This window comes from Takifugu flavidus, chromosome 2, assembly GCF_003711565.1.
Source record: "Takifugu flavidus isolate HTHZ2018 chromosome 2, ASM371156v2, whole genome shotgun sequence".
NCBI classification, from domain to species: domain Eukaryota; kingdom Metazoa; phylum Chordata; class Actinopteri; order Tetraodontiformes; family Tetraodontidae; genus Takifugu; species Takifugu flavidus.
This window is the reverse complement of record NC_079521.1, coordinates 7,348,365-7,366,521: the sequence shown is the minus strand read 5'-3', so window position 1 is coordinate 7,366,521 and position 18,157 is coordinate 7,348,365. Positions and strand designations below refer to the sequence as shown.

At 46.0% G+C, this 18,157-nt stretch overlaps 1 protein-coding gene across 1 annotated transcript in view; it reads right to left on the bottom strand.

The window, feature by feature from the left end:
* Positions 1 to 6,478: 6,478 nt before the first annotated feature.
* Positions 6,479 to 18,157, bottom strand: part of fto (FTO alpha-ketoglutarate dependent dioxygenase) — a 101,176-nt gene continuing 89,497 nt past the window's right edge. Inside the window, exons 9-10 of the mRNA XM_057017364.1 lie at positions 8,392 to 8,532; positions 6,479 to 7,985 (exon numbers count right to left, since the gene is read on the bottom strand). Coding sequence (XP_056873344.1) covers positions 7,979 to 7,985; positions 8,392 to 8,532 — 148 coding nt within the window. The 3' untranslated portion in view covers positions 6,479 to 7,978. The remainder of the gene's footprint in view (positions 7,986 to 8,391; positions 8,533 to 18,157) is intronic.

Genomic DNA, 18,157 nt, shown 5'->3' with positions numbered 1-18,157 from the left:
TTTTGCACTTAAATTAAGAATGCAAACTGCAGGATTCTAAAATAAACATTTGGACATTTAAATGGAGCCACATCTAGTATGAAAACTATTTTGTTCGAAAGATGCTTTTTGAATTTGTGCATATTAGATTCAGGTTATTCCCTGTTTTGTTTCAGTGATATAATGAGAGAAACATGGAAACCAGCCGAAAATGCAAATGAATGTTATCACTATTAACATGTTCTGTAGGCAAACGCTGCCACGTTTTTGATCTGTTCCTGCGCATATTTTCATAAGCTGTTCGCATGTGTGAAACACGACCCTCTCGCGGGCTCTCGGACTGCAGAGGATGGGTGCTCCCTGCAGTGACTCCTTACTGCACAGGCCTCTTCTTGAATGCAGCCTGAAACCGGCACCACGCTGAGGTCCAGTTGGAGCCGGACAGCTCTGTTTTTCCTTCGTAGCACAACCAGGATGCTGAGCTCCAGTAGGCCAGCGGTCTGACAGGAGGGGGGAAGGACGGGCTGCCTGAGTGAGGCGGAGGTGGGGGAGGGGGGTCTATAGGCTAAAAGGGGTCCATAGAATAAAGACATTAACTGAAAAATGTGAATTTGTTTGACTCTCAGATACAATCCTAATTATCACCTCTGTGTTTCAGCATCACCATCAGTCGTAACCAGAGTCTTTCTTTCTCACCACAGCCGGAGCAGCGGGTCGTTCTGTGCTGCGAGCCGGCGTAGAAGATTTATGTCAGATTGTGAGTATGCGTCCAAAACACGACACACCCTGTGTACTCCCTGAAGCGAGAGACAACACTTCCTGATCAGCAAGCCTGACATGCTGGACAGGTGACCTCTGACCCCACTCCATTTCACCTGAGTCGCAGCCTGACCCTTGCTGCCCGGTTCTCCAGCTTCTGGGGGGTCACCGGGGTCACAGTTGACACAGCAGTACTGTGTTATGCTGAGCTGCGAGAGCCTCAACACATCAACAACACCCTTTCACTCAGGAAATCAGTGTCAAACTAACTGGACTGTACGGCCGTGTGTGCTGGCATGTGTGTAAATGCGTGCGGAATTTATTTTACTGAGATGCTCTGAGTCCACAGTTATTGTTTAGCCTGGACGACTAAAGAAGAAACCAAAAAAAACCCCACAAATAAACAAACCAGACTTCTATTTCTTTGTGACGCATAACAATCTTTTTTCTTTCTTTTTTTTACGATTAGCTAACAAAAAATATTGACTTGCTGAAATTCCGTATGCTCATATGATCAAGGATTTTTTTTTTGGAATCAAATCAAATCCAACTGGTGTGATCCACATCTGCCCTGCACAATAAGGAGAAGGGGAGGAATAAATGAATAAAGAAGAATCATCAAAAAAATCGATGTGAGCGAGGGCAAAAATATGGCTGAAGCTAAGCAACAATAGCAGTGCTGTTTCTTGAGAGAGACAGATGTAGTTCCAGAGGAAGCAGACGGCCCAACACTTATTAGCATGCATGCTTTTACGGGCCGGCCGGCCGCAGCAGTCAATGCTCTCCACTTTATTTATCAGTAAATAGAGACAGACGGTGATGAAGAGCCGGTATTGACTACCTGTAGCCTTCTAAACAGAAATCAATGGCAGGGGTGGAGCACTGAGATGGGGGGCATTAACTCGCTAATATCGCCTTATGAAATGAGCCAGGCCAAGTGCACGTGTGACGCCGGATCTTCACCGCAGACAACATCCTTGTTTTAAAAAGGCGATTACTTTCCCTGTGACCGTCAGGACCCACCAGCTGTCAGCATTATCTACAAGAAGATGCTCCGTGATGCACCTCCATTGATTAGCCGAGCGGTCGTGTAGCGGCTTTTTTTTTTTTCGAAAAAGCGTCAGATTGGGTGAGTCACAGCTCGCGGAGCCGGATCGAACACGAGCATGTGTCCCGGTGTACGTGACATGTGGGGAGGGTGACACAGCTCTCCGACTAACTGAAGGAGCCCAGATTTGCATCAACAGCGTGCGCAGGCTGAATGTGTCCGACTGTAGTGGGTATTGATCGAGGGCGGGCAGCCGGGGTCGGTGTACATGTGGTAAAAGTGGAGATGTTGGACTGAGACGGTAAATAAAAGAAACAGGAAGGACAGGACGGTGTGACCGGAGTGTTGGAGAGAGAACTTCTGTGCAATTATGAGCCTTTCTTCCTTAAAAATGCAAAGGTGTTGACAAAATTTTGCCTGTATTTTTTGAAGAAGTAATGCACTTCATGTACAATGTGCACAGAGGTGTGCACGTTAGAGGTGTTTTCCTGCCCAGATCGTGACATCACCGTGGAATCGTCCTTTTTTTTAGTGCTTCATCATTTTTGGGGTCATCTTTATTAAAAAGTCTTTATCGTCTGCTTCCCTGCACTGTCTGCTCCAGTCAGCCACAGAAATACCTCAACCCCCCCCCCCCCCACACACACACACACACTCCCCAATAACCCTACAGCCACCCCCCTCCCCTTCCCTGAACAGGGACTGGCTGAGCTAGAGCTCTTCACCACCTGCTGCCGAGGCAATTAAGAGTTTAACCTGGGATGCGGCCTGGGGAATCCTGAGAGAGCGTCCAGTCAAATAGAGCAAGGCGCTGCAGGAAGAGAGGAGGGAGGGAAAAGGCAGGTGAGGGAGGAAAAATGGGCAGTAAGTGATGGGAGCGGAGGGAAAAAGAGCCATGTGCCTGAGTACACAGATGGATGGAGGGAAGAATAAGCGGAGGCTGGTCGAGGCGGAGCGAGTGGATCTCAGCAGAGTGTACACAAAGCTCTCCTCCATGAGAAGAAGGTCAGACGTTCTCTCTAAGGACTCCCTTAAATAAAGTCCCCTATCCTGCACTTTTCTGGGCAAACAACCTCCTCTGCTCTTTATTAACTAAATATGAGGGGACTTTGACCGGGGGACAAAAATTCAATATTTTTCCCCCCCACCAAATATTTAAACCAAGCAAATAAACAGACAAATAAATAGATCTCCTCTGCCAGGGGAGACGGGGCCAGCCGGTCCCCTGGATGTAATTTGACGGCCCACTTACTTGGAGGTCTGGAGCCCTGCGCTACTCAGACACTCATTTGAAGAGCTGTCAATCAAGGGCCAGCGCTGTTGGCTTTGACGGTGTGTGTGTAAGTTTGTACGTGCGCATGCATGTGTTGGGGGGGTTGCTGGTAAATTCATCCTCAAGGTTGCAGCACATAAGGTGAACATCTCCACTGATGAATATGCTGCCCCCCCCCCTAGCTTTCAAAACTCTTCCTGCCATTCAAATTTATATCATCTTAAGAATCGAGGGCGCTGCTTTGCGGTTTGGAACACGTCCCTGCAGCTATTTGTGACATACAGACACTTACCCCTTCAGCCTAATTATTGCTATTTAACCATGATATTCTCTTGAGCAAACTCTGATTTTCTTCTTGCTTGTCCATGTTTTTCAATGATGATGCTAACATTTTCATATGTCCACCTTAAACCGCCATTGACCGTCACTTTTGTCCACACTGGTTCATCAGGTTGTTTATTTCATGATGGTCAGACTGGTTGGCCTCCTCTTAAACCCCATTCAGTCTTTAGCAACAACAAGTGATGCTAGCCCAAGACACTCTGCTACTGGCTGCAGAGGTGGTGCTGTGTGGGGTGAAAGAGGATGATAATATTGAAGTGCCCCTTCTTCCACCTCAGATGAGATGCAGGTTATGCTCGGCCTGACAATAGAACCATCTGGTGGACAAACTCTGGACACTGATCCATTTAATCCCACTGATATGAGAGGCAGGATGCTAACATGGTACGCAACAGTGAGAGAGGGTGAGCAGAGAGGCTTCAGTGGCACTTTGGAGGAAAAAGGCCTCAGCGTATGAGGAGGATGAGGACTATGAAGAAGAGGAGGAGGAGGAGGTGGCCTCCATAGCACTGGAGGAACAAACTAAAGACTAGAATTCTGCTATATGACTAAAGCATTATCTGCAACACAATACTTGGGTATTGTAAAATGTACCCAATGAAGCATCTAAAGATTAGATATTATTTTCCATTCAAAGTCACTATTGTGTAGAACATCACACCAACTGGGTTCCTATTTAATCTGACTCATTTAAAATGACAACAATCACTTCCTTTCTTGCAGAACATCCGCTCTTGCTGTTTACAAACCTCAACTGTCCTTTCACATATATTCTACAGCCCCGTGCTCCAAATTCATCCATAGCTGATTATCATGATGTAAATATATGTTCGCTAGGATACCGGCATCTTCTCATAAGCACAAGATGAGGGGAAGACATAAATGGGTCAGTAGGTTCTGACTGCCAGAAAAAATGAAAATGAGTTCCTGCAGGACTTAGCATGGTGGAGAAGCTGGTCACTGGAGCTGCAGGGCCGCAGCAACGACCCACAAACATGCTCCACATTTGATCAGACAACTGTTTGATCTCAAGGTCCACCCCCCCATCACACACACACACACACACCAAAACAGTTCAACTGCCAAACGCCCAACAAGATCGACAGCAGCATCAGCAGCCCGCCATTGCTTCAGTTACACATTTGGTATATAGCCTCTGAGCTGGCGGCGAGAGGACGAGCCAGTGGTGGTTAGCATGTTTAGAGGACAGTTGGAGACCTGCAGCGGTGGAGAAGAACCAATGACAATGAAGAAAAAGCAAATCACCTCACATACGTTAAACATGACAATTTTATTTTGTCGATGTTTTCAATGGAGGGCTGTTAGAGCTAGCTGGAAACTGAATTTCTCTCTCTCTCACACACACACACAGACACACACACACACACACACAAAGGGCCCCTGAATCTGCCTCCTTTATGACCTTTAACGCAATTAACAGTTGCAAAACATGAGGGCTGGTGTTGCCTCAAATGTAGTCAATCAAGTCGGCGTTTTGTTGGTGCTGAGTGCTGTTTGTCTGTGTCGGTGACAAATGAGCGCAGGTCCGTCCCGGCGCTGACAGCCACCCCAGGGCTACGATACTATCTTCAGCTCTTCAGCCCGCGTCTACAATTACCAGAGCCTCTCTGGCCCCGGGGGGCCTCTAACACCCGCTTGAACCTGGGACAAACACACACATATTACACACAAGCTGTGTTTGCACGAACAGGTTCATGAATACCTGAACATGAAAGATGCAAACATGAAAACACAATAAATTCCTTCACTTTATAACACTGAAGGTCAGATTTAAGTTTATTGGGTCCGATAAAATCCTCTGAAATGGAGACATCATTCACTGAACTGACCCGACAATTGAAACTTGGGCTATAAAATTATTTTAAAATTTGACTCTATCGACCGCCGTCTGATGGGCGCGCAGAGAAAGATTTGACTGGGATGTGACCCCTAACCGATACCTTTCACCACGACACACCTGGTTATTTTATCTCTGCCCGCACCAATTGTGAGCCGACAGCTGACCTCGGTCACAACAATGCATACCTACGGCTCTCGCCAGCGTTGTGTAATTGTCTCTTCAAGTGGGGGCCCTTTTGCAGTTGGCCCCCGAGGCGAGAGCAGTCCACGCTCATCCATCACTCAGTCGCTCAGCCACCACAGGAAGTAGTTAACATAGTCGACCTCTGGAACGGCCAGTCCTGGCTGGGCTGCGTGGAGTTGAGGTTTCGGAGAGACATGGAGAACATTAGCCGTCACTTCATCACCGAGGGCGGCATCAGTCAATCAGTCGACCGGCTCATCAATCAATCCGTCGTTCAACGTGTTTGTTCTGTGCCAGCAGGGTTCCTCTGAAGTTCTGAGCAACTGGGAATGAAAACAAGAGGCTGCAAAAGGCACAGCAATAATCCATCAAAGCAATCCACAGATAACCCGTGAATAGGAACCTCCGAGCTCAAAGTGGAACACGTGCTAAAATTAGGGAAAGTAAAACTGGTGAGTGCCGCCATGAGCTGATCTTCAGTTCTCAACTGCGGAAGCCCCTCGGATGAGAGGAGAAACTCCTTCCAGCAGTCCAGGCGGTTCTCCAGTAGACCTGAATAGATGACTGTGGCCTATGAATGAAAACCACGATGGACAGATAGCCCCGTTATAAACTGGTAACGTGTAGCTGCTGGAGAGCAGCTGGGATAGGCTCCAGCCCCCTAGGACGCCGTCAAAGGGAAATGGCAGTTTAATGGTAGTGTTAATCTGTTTTACTTTAAAAAGAAAAGTAAAACAGAAGCACACTCTTCTCCGAGCATCTTAAAATGCGTCTATTCTCCAATAAACACTCATTTGAATAAACTTTAAAAGATGCAGTTTAAGTCCTTACCCTATATTTCATGAATGGGCGAAGAAGACGAAGCCACTCATTCAGTTTAACATGAGGAATTATAGCAGGACTTGGGCACTCATGGAATTCTGTGCAGCAAATTCATAGATCCCCAATAAAACAACAGGAAGTGACACATTGTTCCCTTTAGGTTTTCAAATCAAAACAGACAAAAGGCACACAGAGGAAAGGGGGACACAGGTTGTGGGATAAAACACATTTTGTTTTTATTTACTGCCATTCCTATCGCTTCAGACAGAAAAGCTGTGGCGCAAGGAGCACAGAGTGATTCCAACGAGCCGATGCTACTGCCAATCTACAGACAAATCTCTCTGACAACAACAAAGAACTGTGGCACAGCGCGAGAAGGAGCAAAAAGAACTGCGTTTGGCAACCGTTAACATCTTGGAAAAAACTTCTGAAGTAAAAAAAAAAGAAAGAGAGAGAAGTGCATTCTGCATTTTTAATAATAAACCGCATCTCTACTTCATCGTGAACTAGATAGAGAAATCAAAGAGTCAGGCTGCTACGCTGCTCTGACGCCGGCCCCCTTTCCACCCTTTCAGCTGATCTGAAAGGGGATTTTTTTTGTCAGTAGTGCCGGATCTTTCCCTCGCTCTCGCGGATGGCCTGCAGCATTACAGGGAACGTGGCGCTCTACACACTTTAGGAGTAATTAAAAGCGATTGAACAGCTGTAATTATGAGAAACGGCGGTTGTGTTCCGGGTCATTCTATCCGTGCTGCCTTTCATCAGAGGGGCCCTGCTGCTGTTTCTCCTTATGTGTATCTTCTTGAACAAACCACTGGCAGGCTGCCTACGGGTACACACACACACACACACACACAGACACACGCACACGCAGACACAGACACTATCGTTCTTACACACATGCTCCTTCATTTAGGCATATGGGACAGCAATTGTGCACATGCACAAATGCAGCGGCCGGAGACTCACATATATGTCACGAGTATAAATGTACACGCGGGCGCGCACAATCACGCAGTCACGGCATCACGACGCTAAACGGCACATTCTTCCTGGTCTCAGTTGGGTGACATTCATAACTTTCTTCTTACTATAAGCTTTCTTTGGTCTCTTCTGGGCTCATTCCACTGGTGAACACAATAAAATGATTACTATACAAACGTGACAATGTAACACCATATGAGAAAAACAACTTCATCTTTTTTAACCATTCTATACTGTATTATAACACTGTGTGATTAGCAGAAAGCATTTGCAGCAGGTACTGGATTCAGAGGAAGTGGATCCACTGAAAGCATGTACATGAGGTTAGGTGACAGAATATACTAAAATAATAAATAGTTACACGGCGGATGCTAACACAGAAAATGCACGATCAACTTATGTTACGTTAGACTGTTGGTAGATTGTGACTAAAAACGCGCTGCTAAGCTTTTGTTATTTATTTATTTTTAGCATGTTTACTGAAGCACAATACTGGTTCTGTTGTGGTGGTCTGGGTTCCTTCCAGATGATTGGGTCTGAGCTGGGAGGAGTGGGACAGAAGGGGCAGGAGAGGTGTTGATGCCAGTCAATTGGAAATCAATAAGGATGAGATCAAAACAGAGGCTCCGTTGCTGCTCTGCGCCGCTGCGATGACGCGGAGCACTCACATTTAGAAAAGCCGGTGGGTTTTCTTTCCTGGTCCGCGGTTTCCCCTTCCGTCCATCTTTCACATCCTGTTGAAGGTGAAAAGGATGCAGATAGGGTGAAAAATGTCTTGGACTCCTGATTTATGCATAATATGATCAAACTCTGAGCTTCACGCGACGTCAAGCTTTGGATTTGTGGGTCATCTGACAGCTGATCTGTTTCACTGCCTGGAGGCCATTGGTGGCCTCGCTGTGACAACAGTGGATTCAAAGGAAATAACTTCATGTCGAAGGTTACGTGACTGTATGGTCAGTCTGGGACTGAATGCACGGATCGGTTTGGGGCAGCCCGACCTGGGCCCCCACAGTCAAGATAGAATATCTCAGAGACAAATGGCAGGTTTTTCTTTAGATGAATGACAATTAAAATGCTGTCTAAATAACAAGCATGTGACCGAGCTGTGCACATGCACAAGCAACATAAAGAGCCAACCTCCAGAGCAGGGACTCCACTCTGTTGATGATGTCAGCAAGATCAAAGGGCAGCGGCATGCCGGGGTCATCCACACCCCAAAAGGGCCGGTCCACTGGGGCCTCCTGGGGGGGTAATGTCTGAGCCAGACTTGAGTGGCACCTGAGGCGACAGGACACAGGAAACAAGAGCAACCATTAACTCCTCCCTCCCTTAAAAACCTAGACGCTAAATGACTTTACATCTCCGGACACTCCGAGCAGCAGCAGCAGCCACTCCAAATATAAGTTCTTGAAAATGTTCTCACCCGCAAAGAAACTCCAAATATTGGTTTTCATCCATGACTGGTTGCGCGTAGAAGCATAAAATAAACACGTCATTCTATCTGCTCGTTCTTTGATGATTCTTGACAACTGTGTGTAATCAGTGACGCACGTGTGTGTTTTAACTTGTCCTTAAACACCCTGTGGGTGTTGTGTGTTTGACCAAGTGGCAGTCGGCTCGTGCGTTTCCTCTATGTTTTATGGTTGCTAATAACAACAGACCCAATTAAAAGGTCTAGGATATGAGAGTGTATTTCTGTGTGATCCAGGTGTTTGTTTTCTATTTTTATGATGATTTTAAAAATCTTCTCAGGTAATATTTACCTTGTATGTTTGTTTTTTTTTAATCCTAAAGGTCACCGAGCTAAATTCAGCTGAAGAAGTGTGAGAAAGTAAAGGAGTTTCTAAAATTATAAATGCAGCATGACGCTGTAGAGCAGATCAAGTATGTATCAAGTATCCTGAATCACACTGTTTTCTTTTCATAGGCGCTCACAGCAGGACACTTGCGTAGCAACGACCCAAAGCAGCCTTTCATTGTCCCCGTGCAGTTTTTAAATGATTAATAATGTGGGGTTGGATGTAATTTCTACAGGGTTTGGAACCCCTGCAGACCTTGGCCACATCTTTTGTCAGAGCAGTGTAAATATTTACTGTGGTGACGTGGTGTTGCTCTCTGCTGTCATTGTAAATCTGCCCTCCCTCTGCCTCTTGACAGATGAGAGCGACCCCTGACCTGGAGGTGCAAGAAGGAGGGGGTAAACGATGGCATTTATATGTTGGCTGCGCAGTGAGTGTGTGTACTTGTGAGAGGCTGCCTAAGAATTTCCTCACACTCCCCACTTAGACACCATGCCGGGGTCTTTCCTGCGATATCCCCTTATGCAATCCGCACAAACACACCCACCTCCCAAAAGCCACACACAAACATGACCACCACCACCTTGTGGCCGGCGACTACAGGAGGGGATGGACGGGACACTGACAACAGCAGAGAGGCATATGAGGGTCGTCTATAGATGGGCTGAGGGGATGTTAAAGTTGTCAGGGGACAGTTGGGGGCTGCCACAATTTGTGGTTATATATTTTCACCGGAGCCACTTAATGTTCGCCTGGCTCCTGGCCTAAGTGCTGCATTTTGGTGCGGTTAGCCCTTTAAAGAGCTGCTACATTATGGCAGTGAGGAGCAGCATTAACATCCACTGTTCCAATATATCTTCTGCACTCTGGATCAGGGCCTGATAATAGCATCTGTTAACATGCACTAAGTACCATTATGTAGCATATCACTTCATAAATAATACGATTAGGTGACCTTGGGGCTTTGCGACGAGCCATGTGTTTAAATGTTCTCATCATTTATTTAAGGTGCAAATTAAAGGAAGCGCCACTTGGAGTAGGAGGAGGAAGAGGAGGAGGACACGGCGAGCGTGCATCTACACCGTTGCGTAAGATGAGGCGAACACTGACCCATACAACACGCACGCCGACATACACACAGATGGTGTAGGTCTGTTGACATCAGCTTAAGGACACCACAAGCCAAGCCTTTGATTTGCACTGATCAAGTATTTATGCAGCAGAGCTCGGAAAGAAAACACTTGTCTCTTTTCTGCTAGCCTGACTCACAGTGAGAGGCTACAGAGCATAAAAACCTGACCAGCGGCCTTCTGTGGTGCTACTGCATCTATCTGACGGGGTATTTTGCCACATTAGCTTGCAAACAGACGGTGGCGGGTTTACCAGAGATATGGAAGATATCAGACTGGAAGCCTATCAAAGATAATGTAATGTAGGTAATTCAGCACACACTTTGACACAATCCACCACTGTTCACAGAGCGTTGTCTCTTGACTGCTAAAACGGAGCCAAACAAAAAGTCAATATTGAGCGCGGTGCCCTAAGCTCTCCAGGGCTCTTGCAAGAAATTCAGCGTAAGCCACTGTGGCGTACAAACAAGGCTCACCAAAGGACTTTCCCATGGCAGAACAACCAACCTTAAAGTTAAGGTCAAAGACAAAGAGGTGTGTGTGTGTGTGTGTGCAGGGTGGAAGGCTTGAAGAGAGTGAAAGTGTGTTTGTAAGTACAGGCTGTTCTAGGGGATTAACCCCAGACAGATATGGGCCTAACGACTCCATCTGGTGCTTGGTCAAGAAAGATTGGCAACACAATCACTCATTTCAATTTGCTCTGAAACCTTAGAGCCATGCAGGCCGCTGCTCAAATGGTATGCTAATGTGAAAGGTATCCAGGATTCTATCGCCTCTATTCCGCAGAGGCCTTTCCCTCCATGCAGCACGGTGCACTTGAACTGCAGCTGGGGCGGCAGCTCCACGGGCCCCACTGCAATAAGGGCCGGGGCCCCCCTTTGCGCTCAAACTAACCACTTTAGCTAAAGTGAGTGTTAATTATGGACAGGCAAAGCAGTCAATAAAAGGTTAATGTAAAAGTCAAAGGATAAATTCCTTTAAGCATTGCATCATTCCACCATCTCCAACACACTGCTCACAGGTCTCCTAATCAATACGTTTTACTGTAATGCGCTCCCCATCGATCCCTGCCCCTACCATCCGGGACTCCACCACTTGGACAACGCTGGCAAAGGGTGGGAGAGGTAGGTGAGAGAGGGAGAGAGAGAGAAAGAGAGGAAGAGATGAGTAAATAAAATGATTAACCTGGGTCTCACTTTGTTGTTGCACTCTTATTCTCTCTGAAAGGCTTGTTAGAGGAGTGCTCCGTGGTCCGATATCATCAGCACCATCGCAGTCATCAGCATCATCAGCCCACTCCATCTCTGGCCAGCGTGTAATTGTGTAGCAGTACACTCAAGCGGGGCCATACATTAAAAGACCCTCTGCTCTTAACAGGATGGAAATCCGCCTAATAGACAAGATCAGTGCTTCCAACTCTTGGCAATTACACTGATAAATGCACAATTGTGTCAGGCCGAGTGAAAAAGAACCCGGAGAACGCAGATTGGAGACAACGCTTATTGCATTATTGCTACAGGAGGTCATTTGTAACGACATGGGAGCAGACGGCTCTGGCTGCCCGACTCTCCTTATGACAAGGGTGTAGTCCCGGCACGCCGAAGGGAAGATTTGTGAAAAAGGTTTTACAGAGGGTTCAAACCAGGTACCTCCCCAAAGCTCAAAGAGGCACGTTTAGTTGTCTGCTTGAGTAATACTGTAAAAATGTTTTGTTCCAAAAGTCAGCACAATTCATTAAATACCATTAACACCTTTTTGACAGCATTATTTCTAGCCAAAAAAAAAAAAAAAGGTCTGGGTGGATTGCTCAGAGCATGAGAAGATCTCACACAAGGTATCATTGAAGATATAATAACACTGAACATCAATCATAGGCTCACAAACATTCAGAGGATTGTGTGCACGATCAAAGAAAGCAAAACACTGCACATCACCTGCTTCCTCATGCTCAAGTTTGTGTTTCCTGTAACGCTAGCAATCCAGCACAGGTGTGACTTTTTATGGTTCTTGGCAACCGGAGCGCCCGATGGCTTAGAATGCAATCAAACACGTCATGAAAAAAAACAGGCATGTGTCTCATAAATCAGACTTCCCCTGAAGCAAAGGTATGCAATCACGAAGAAGAATGAAAGGAGCATAGTGTCCGTAGTGATAGAACAAATCTGTTTTGGTATGCTGTAGAGGTGTATAAGGCAAGGGAGAGGTGCTTATCTCAGATGCTTATCTCAGTACTGCGTGATGTCATGCAGAAGACGGCGTAATAGCGGGACGTTAAGAGCAAGGTCCCACCTGTGAAGCATCGAGCGTTGGATCTCATCCAGCACCACCCAATACTCCTGCAGTTCTTCAGAACTCTCTGGGACGCCCTCGTTAAACCCCGAGCGCAATCTCACATCACCGCCCACCCATTAGCCCAATCGCTGCCACATTCCATGTCACTCTGTGAGATAGGCAGACCCACGTCTTAACCGTTTCCCCAGCAGGATCCATCAAATGCTATTGTGTGTCCAGACAGCTGCTGACTGTACACTTTGTGAGTATGCAAGGTGGGCGGTTGTGGGGGAGCATAGAAAGGGAGGGGGGGTCATCAGATGGGTGACATATGTTCCTTTCATTTTAATTCCATCTAAGGAGTCTGGACTAATAAAAGTGGCATCTGATGCAATCCTTTCTCCTTTAATTAACGGTTGTGCAAACCACACAAAAATGCATTAGTAAAACTGGGGATGAGGTGGCAACACCCCGCCCCTCCCCTCTCCTTGCCTCCCCCGCCAATGTGCCACCGTGACTTTGGCTTCTGGAAATGATTTTGCAAGGGAGCTTTTGGGTGGGGCAGCCCCTCACTCCTTAAGCGCTAGGTGTCCCTCTTGTAGTCTGGGGGTCCTCATTAAACCACATGAAACAAATGAGGCGTCGGTTTCACGCAGCAAACGTAGCGTTGGAAGAAGCCTGGAGCTGAAACAGAAAAGTCTTGTTGTACCTGCACGGCCTCGGCCTCCTACACACCCTGACTGTTTGATGTGGTCTGGCTGGCTGCCGTTTCGAAAGCAGGCTGAACCAGATGTAACAGAAAAACACACACAAAGTTAGGTAGCCCCTAAATACCCTTCATAATTGGAGGCAATAAAATGCTATTGCAGTCTTGGAGTGTAAAGAAGGCGAGCCTCCTGAACTGCAGCTACTGCTCTCAAAAAACCAGGTGGACGTCCATTAGGCGCTTAACAGCGTAACAAATTACCGTACACCCTGGCCTGCTCTTTTCCCTCCTCAGGCTAAGGGAAGGAATGTGGCCTAATGTCAACACAGGCGCAAAATTTACGAGCAGACACCTATTGTCCAAATGCAATCAGGTTCTAATAAAAAGAGGCAGGAAAAGGACAAACGGATAGGACCCTCCTTGCCGTTTACTCTTCCGACGAAGGGCGGAGAGACAGATCGCCGCCTTAGGCTGTGGACTGGTGTGTGTCAGAGAGATGAGTCAGAGACACAGAAAAGCATGTGTGTGTGTGTGTGTGTGTTTCAGTGGGGCTGTAACTAATGGATTTAGAGACACCTGTGCAAGGCAACAGGCAACAAAACTGGAAAAACAAAAGGGGAGTGTTCAAGATGGACAGATGCCTGACAGGACGATTCTCCTCATCTCACTAAATGAGCCACACGTGTCCAGATATGTTGCCGAAATGAATTTATGAAGAAAGACAAAACAACTCTACGCACTAAACTAGTCCAAGACAGCTACATAGTTGCACTTTTTCATATTTAGAAAGCTCTGAATTTGTTGCTGAGGCATCGGGAAGAGACGTCCGCTGGCACTGGGAGCACTATCTCACAGTTTTGTGAAAACTTGTTCTGAAACTGTTCTTGTAATCATTTTTTAACCCTCATGACTTTCCCTTCACCGCATGGCCAAGCCTCAGTGCCTTGTGGGCATCACCTGAACGGTGCAATAAAGCTGGTGATGGATGAGGCCTGCCTCAACAGCTATACACTATAAAGCTGAGCCATTGGGCGTTACCTGACCCCAGTCACATGATAAGGTCGATCAAACATGGGCACAATTCCCACCTGTCTTCAGGTGACAATGATGGGGTCAAGCTAGCCTCGCTAATTATAGTCTACTGAAACTTCAATTGCCTGGATACAAGTTTTTCTTGCTCCAGGGGATGTGGTGTTATGTTCTGAAGCCTTTATTAAAAGTTAAGCTGTGAAACTGAAGCTTTTAACTATTGCAAAACAGATACCGGGTTTCCGAGAAAATATGAAAATGTATAGTTCACATTTTTAAACCAGGAGGTCGTAAGGTCACTGTTCTTTATAATGAACAAAGGTGATGGCGTCAGTGATGCGTACATTTTGCTTAAACTAAAGAAATAGTTGTTACTTTGTTATGATGGCTTATCAAAAGTGGTATATTAATGAAGTCTTTACATTTTTATCGCAACACTTACCAAAATAAATGAACTTATATAAGTACATCAACTTCTTCAGGAAAAAAAATGATGATGTGAGACATTAAATCAGGAGCCGTTTTAAATGGATTTGTAAAAGCAGATAAACCATCTGCAGCGAGGGAACAATAATCCCCCATTTGACAGCAGAGTGGGGACCCATGTAAAGTCTAATATCAGGAACTCAGAGGCAGATATTTCCACGTGGATTTTTTTTTCTTTCGCCACTTTAGTCGGGTAACAAACAAAAGAAAAAGTCGGCAGATCAATGAGGCTCCTCGTACTGGCTCGGCAAAGGTCTGCAGGTATTGCAACATGATGGGAATGTGGGCGCTCATGCGTGCATATGTATGCTGTGCATCCATGCCTGAGGCCCACTCACTGCCAGGTGTTTGAACTTCTGCATCACCTGGTGCTCCCGCCGCGTGAACATGAGTTTTGTTTCACCCTATTAAGTAAATAGTGCAATTAGAGGGCCTCACAATCTAAAATGCGGCGAACAGCCAGCAATTTGTTTGGAAAAGCAGCCAGGCAAGGCCCTGAGGCAGCACACCAAACAGGATACAGAGTGCACACAGCCAGCCAGAATAATGGTGTGTGTGTTTAAGTACATACAGTATGTACCTGCTTATCTAAATGGGTTGGATTTGTGCGGGCCTGTGTGTAAATCTCTCTTTCAAAGTTCTGTTTGTTTTGTAATAGACACTTAATATTGTTCTGTTTGTACTGACAATAAGCCTTGATGCAATAACACCTGCGTAACTGAGGGCTGTTTCAGGAAAACCACACTGGTCTGGATTGACAGTGATGTGAAGGAACCCATGAAAAAAATCACTTGCTCAGCTTGTTTGTCTTAACCGAACAAAGGCCGTTTGAATGTAATTGAAATAACACAGTTAAAAAGTTCAGAAGAAACTGCCTTTACAATTTATTTACTATCGCACAATTAATGTACCTGTTTATTCAGTAAATATAGCAATAATTGTGATCTAATTTGACTCAACTGCTCCTGTATAAATATTTTAGTTGCCATGATAATGGTCAACAAATTGGCTTTATGTTATTAAAGCAAGAATGGACTGATTGTTTCTCATTTCTACATGTAGGTGATCAATTCAGGCTTTTGTCCACAAACTGTTGGACTGTTTCACTATTGCTGTAGTATTCTATAGCTCAGGTAAAGCTGCAGTGATCCCAGGTTTATGTAGGAATGATACTACTCTGCAAAACTAGAAGAATCCAATTGATTACATACAAAACTCACCCAGTGTTTCTCTATATTTTATTGTACTGTAGCTCTACTACAGCAAAATGAGTAGTTTTCTACAGGGCTTGAACCTCTTCCTCAGGTTCCTCTCTCAACAAATGACCCCACTCTGCCCCGTTGATCTTACTTCTGCCTCAGTCTCTGCCCTTACTACTGATCCAGGAGAGTCAGAGGGGGGATAAGGTCTTTGTGAGCCTCACAGAACCCCAGATGGCTGAGAGAAAGCTCTGATCCAGAAACTAGCTTACAACTCAATCACTGTGGCCACATCTCCAAGTCCGCTGTTTAACCCTACCCCCTCAACACCCCCCCTACATCCCAATGTCGGCCAAGGTCACAGATGCACACATGAGAGGCAAAGAGAGGCAGGAGAGAAGTGCTGCCAAAGTTGAAGGAATTAGATCCCGACTGAGTGCTTCCTCATCTGGCTAAGCCTGGTAAGTAGCAAGACTAACAGGCTGAGGCACAGTAGTTTGAGTCTACAGACATCCACATCTACACACACGCATGCATTCAGCCGAGCACGCAAAGAGGCGCGTACATATAAGGAGGCAGACGCACACTTACAGCATCGCACGCAGACGCGGAAGGACTCAAAGGGCTGCAGATGGTGTGCCCTGGGCTTGGTGACTGAGGCTCTGAATGAGCTAGTTTAGATCCCATGTAGAAGCTGCCATCATGCACGGGGCTCAGGGGTTGGGAAGGAAGACAAAGAACACAGGAAGGAGTGTAGGAGGGGAACAGAACAGCAGGCGGTGTTGAAATCTTTAACCAGCATGGGGCCAACAGACATTTTTACTTCAACATCGAAATGTCATTGTCCATTCGTCCCCTACTTTTAATGCCCAAGTGCCACTACTGTTCCCCTAAAGCCGGACACCGTACAGTGCAAGCACAAACCTCTCCACTACACCCGCTTACACACAAACACATACACACTCTGGGAGCCAACGGCCACTTCAGCTGTAATTCCGCCTGACTTCCGCTGCCTGACTGGCAGGAGACAGGGAGGGTGAGGACAACAAGCTGTGAATACGGGAAGAGACAGAAAATCATTGAGAACCTTGCCTTTATGAATCTTTGATGAGAAAGAGTGGGGGGATGGCTGGTCTTTGCCTCTGGTTAAATCAGAGCCTAGCGTGCGTAGTGTGTGTATGACTGCCAACAAAGGTTGAGATAAACAGGGTCTGGACCAGACCCAGACAACTGCAAACCCCGCAGTCGAGAACATTTGTCCCTGCAATTAGTCCCTGTCCTCCCCGTTCATGTCGCAGGTAAGTGGACTTGCTAGCTAGCAAAGCTGCTACAGCTACAAATGCCCAGAGGCCCAGTGAGGAGTGGAAGGTCTGAAGATACAAAGACTTCTTTGTATGCAAGACAAAGAAGTCCCTTTTATTGAATTATAATGTGGCAACACCTGTGTTTACAACTGTAATTACCCAGTTTATGTCAGAGTTGTTTTTAATTGTATTCACTCTGTTCATTCACTGGATAAGAGAAAAGAAGGAAATAAATGCATAAATATATATATCTTTTTTTTTTTTTTTCGTGACCAGTATTGGAGTCATGGGGAGGGTGCTGGAACCTGTTCCAGCTGCATATGGGTTAAGGCAGGTTACACTGATTAATGTAACCCAGCTCGGGCCCTGTGTTGCTCAAGGGTACCTCAGTGTCCTGGCATGTCCCCCTGCTATCAGAACACCTTTTTGTCCACAATGGGGCTTGAACCAGGAACCTTCGATCTCGGACCAGCCCACTACAGATTGATTTACCCCATAAGATAATTGTTTGTCATTAATGTCAATGATAATATTATAATGGCCCACTTTAACATTTCTCAATGATTCTGATGTCATGTGGGATCAAACTTTAAACGGCACCCTGAGGTTAAAAAACAACAATGTTCCTGGTACAACATCTGAGTCGGCTTTCTGCCATGATAAATGACAGATATATGCACAGGGAATACAATAGATGAGCTTGTATTATTGTGTCCTGCCAATTTACTAACTATGAAATGTTATGTTGAAGAGTCTTGCACTGCAATTAAACTGTGACAGGTTGTTACACCCATGCCTCTTTTCGCTGTTTATTGTTTTACCTCGGCACCTGTTCTGACATATGAAAAAAGGCTCCAAGGATGCCAGTTTAATTGCTAATAGAAGACATGTAACAACAACAATCTCAGAAACTGCTTTTAATAAACGCGGAGCAGGTGCCAATTGCTTCTTCACAACAGGAATTGGGTCACGTTACGGA